Source organism: Microtus ochrogaster, chromosome 19 (genome assembly GCF_000317375.1).
Source record: "Microtus ochrogaster isolate Prairie Vole_2 chromosome 19, MicOch1.0, whole genome shotgun sequence".
NCBI classification, from domain to species: domain Eukaryota; kingdom Metazoa; phylum Chordata; class Mammalia; order Rodentia; family Cricetidae; genus Microtus; species Microtus ochrogaster.
Genome location: NC_022021.1, coordinates 30157588 through 30161354, shown reverse-complemented (window position 1 = coordinate 30161354; position 3767 = coordinate 30157588). Strand labels below are relative to the sequence as shown.

Below are 3767 nucleotides of genomic sequence, written 5' to 3'. Positions count from 1 at the left end.
GGTTTAGTAAGTTGAGCATCCAAACTGCCCATGCCCCCCCCAAAGCCAGCACATGCAGTAGGATCAAAAACCCATTGCCATTGTTCTTGAGTTCTCTTGTACTAGTGGTTTCGAGAGAAGATTTTACCTACGGCTTCAATTTTTAAAGGTTGTAAAATTGTTTCTTTAAAAATAAAATGTAATATCCTTTAAAATTACCCATCCTGGGTAATTCGGACTTTTCCCACCTTCTGATTTTGTTAATCTCACAGTATCTATCCCCCAAGGATCCCACTCCATCACTAATTTCCCCTTTGACCTCTAGTTTTTGACTTCTTTCTTTTTTGTATTGGTTTTGCAGCAGAACGAGACCATTGGAACATCCACATTTTGGGTGCCAGAACACAGATGCTACATCTACAATGTAACCCCTACACTTAGGGCTCAGGAAAACTTGTGGAAGCCAAAAGACTGTAAGAGCCAGAGGGTCAAGTTGTGTCTCCTGGTTTTTTTTCTTTTACTTGCACTAAAATTATCCATTAGGTGTTTCTAAGTCATGAATTCCGAGACTTAATTTCTAACATAAACTTATAAACACATCTCGAAGTGCAGCAGCTCATACTTAATGAACATATTTTAATGAGTGTGGTATTTTGTTCCAGTTTGCACTTAGATTCCAATTTATATCAGTTGAACTGAATTATGCCTTACATTTTAAATTCAACTGATTTATTTTTAGTTTTTAATTTTTTTGAGAATTTCATACATGTCTTCACTGTTTGATATCATTTCCATTTTCCTTTGTCTTCCAGTCCTACCCCTTCTGCATTTTCCCTACCGTTTTTCTAATTTATGGCCTCTTCTAATGTAACTTTATTATATGTATATACATATATATTTATACACACATACATATATATTATACACATAACCTACTATGTCCAGTTAGTGCTGCCTGCATGTACATGTGTTTAGAGCTGACCACTTCCTACTAGATGACTGATAAGGTAGTGTTATCTGTGGAGAAAACATTCTTCCTACCTCTGCAGTCATTGACCACCTGATTTACTTCATCTAGGGCTTCAAGCTTGGGAAGCTTTCTCTTATCCACATGGGCATGTTGACTGGCTGGTCATTGTTTAGATCTTGTGCTGCTAGTCTGGGATTTCATTGGTGCAGCATTCCTAATCTAGAAGACAGCATCGGCAGCAGGCAAATCCTGGTCCTCTGGCTCTTACAGTCTTTCTGACTCTTCTTCCATCATGTGCCTGAGCGATAGCTGTAGGGATTGTATTGCAGATGTATCAGCTGGGAGTAGGCGCCTGAAGAGAAGCTTATGTGATGAGTAGGAGGATAAATATTTAGAAAATCATTGGAAGTGATAGTGATTTAGAAAAATGGCAGCAGCATGCTCTACTCTAGGGTCTATGACTTCTTGACCCTCAGGTTCTTGCCTGGGTTTATAGTTCCAGGCAGTTCCCTCCTATTGAGTGGGTCTTAAGTCCAATGAGACATTTGTTGCTTGTCATGGTCACCCTCGTCCCTCCGGAGCTCTTCTCACTGCAGTTTGTTCCAGGACTTTGCACCCCCTGACATTCCTTAGTACTCAACTCACCACTCCGCGTGTTGAGTTCTGAATCCTCTTTGGCCCCTCGTCTGGCGACCGAAGTTCCCGGGTTTCGGCACCAGCTGCTGCGAACTTCTCGACCAGCGAAGAAGAACAACCACCACACGAGGATTCTTCTCAGATCAGGCTTTAATGGAGTGCCTCTTGGTTGAGGGAGAGCAGGAAGCGAGGGGGCCCCCTAGAGCACAAAAGCAGCTGCTTATACAGGGAGTAGGCACACGGGTCGCCCTGTAATTGACTGGGAGAGCTGCGAGGAGCTGCGGCTGTGGGAGTTGGAGGAGGCGCGCGCACGAGCCGCAAATGGAGAAAACGATGCACTGGTGGTCCGACTGCAAGGCGAACTGGCGCGAGAAGTGGAGCAAGGTGCGCGCGGAGCACAAGCGTGCGCGCGAGGTGGTGCGCCAACTGCGCCAGCGCGTGGACACGCTCACCAAGGAGTTGGCGGGCACGCGCCGTGAGCTCCAGGAGGCTCAAGGCGAGTGCGAGGCACGAGGCCGCGAGCTGGCCCTGCTGTGGGGAGCATGTGGTGCAGTGGACAAGACACACGATGGTCCGGAGCCTGAGCGCGAGAATGAACCTGTGCGCGACATCGGGGCAGAGAGGCCGCCTGGTAGCCAGGAGCTGGACCTGGTAGAGAGCCTGCTGAAGAGCAGAGCAGAGGAGTCTGAGGGCTGCTGGGATACCTGCAGTGTGGCGGCTGGGGGCTCTCGGGCTAGCTCAGGCCGCCAGGATCACAACCGCCTGCCCTGGGAGGACACAGCCAGTACACAGGAGGATGCCTCCAAGCTGACTGCCCTGCGGCTGCAGCTGGACGAATCTCAGAAGGTGCTGCTCAAGGAACGAGAGGACAAACTGGCCCTGAGCAGAAGCATCGAGAAGCTGGAGGGGCAGCTTAGCCAGTGGAAGATCAAATACGAGGAGGAGCTAAGCAAGACCAAGCAGGAGATGCTCAAGCAACTCAGCATTCTCAAGGAGACACACCAGGATGAGTTGGGCCGCATGTCTGAAGACCTAGAGGATGAGCTGGGCACAAGCTCTAGCATGGATCGCAAGATGGCTGAGCTGAGGGGGGAGATGGAAAGGCTTCAGGCAGGAAATGCAGCTGAGTGGGGCCGCAGAGAGAGGCTGGAGATGGAGAAGCTGGGCCTAGAGAGGGAGAACAAGAAGCTGCGTGCAGAGGTTGGAGACCTGGAGGAGGCCCTGGCCCGCAGACGGCGGCAGAATGCCAGTGCCCTGGACTGTGACCTGAGAGCCAGCCAGGCCGCTCTCTTCGAGAAGAACAAGGAGCTGGCAGATCTGAAGCATATGCATGGCAAGCTCAAAAAACAGTTCCAGGAGAAGGTGGCAGAGCTGGCACACGCCAATCGGCGTGTGGAGCAGCACGAGACGGAGGTAAAGAAGCTGGAGAGGGGCGGAGGTTCCCCGTACGGGCCACCAACTGTCATGGTCAGCCTCGTCCCACCGGAGCTCTTCTCACTGCAGTTTATTCCAGGACTTTGCACCCGCTGACATTCCTTAGTACTCGACGTCACCACTCCGCGTGTTGAGTTCTGAATCCTCTTTGGCCCCTCGCCTGGCGACCGAAGTTCCCGGGATTTCAGCACCAGCTGCAGCGAACTTCTCGACCAGGGAAGAAGAACAACCACCACACGAGGATTCTTCTCAGATCAGGCTTTAATGGAGTGCCTCTTGGTTGAGGGAGAGCAGGAAGCGAGGGGCCCCCCCGAGAGCACAAAAGCAGCTGCTTATACAGGGAGTAGGCACATGGGTCGCCCTGTGATTGGTTGCCACCATCAACTGTCACTAGGGTCTCCCTGTGATTGGTTGCCACCATCAACTGTCACCAGATTGCATCGGGATAGGTCCAAGGGCCCTTATCCACCGCGCATGCGGGAAGCAGGGGACACGCAGCTCCCAATGGCATAGCCATATATGGAGTTATTTCCAAGGGGACAGAATGTCATAGCCATCTTGTAATGGCGATTCTGTCCGGCTCCCTGCAGTTGCTTACTCCAGAGATATTAGTGCTATTTTTGCATCATTGAATTATCTTGATTAACTAGAGCCACTTCTGTGTTTTACAGGTTTTACAGTTCAATAGAAAAATTTAACTTTTGGCTGGCTGCATATAACCTCAAAATGCTATGAGAGGGAGCCACCA

General features: G+C 50.1%; 1 protein-coding gene across 1 annotated transcript in view; it reads left to right on the top strand.

The window, feature by feature from the left end:
- Positions 1-3325, top strand: part of LOC101991277 (coiled-coil domain-containing protein 102A-like) — a 9377-nt gene extending 6052 nt beyond the window's left edge. Inside the window, 3 exon segments of the mRNA XM_026783709.1 lie at positions 341-452; positions 1814-1901; positions 1903-3325. Of these exon segments, the coding sequence (XP_026639510.1) occupies positions 341-452; positions 1814-1901; positions 1903-3115 (1413 nt within the window). The 3' untranslated portion in view covers positions 3116-3325.
- Positions 3326-3767: the final 442 nt, after the last annotated feature.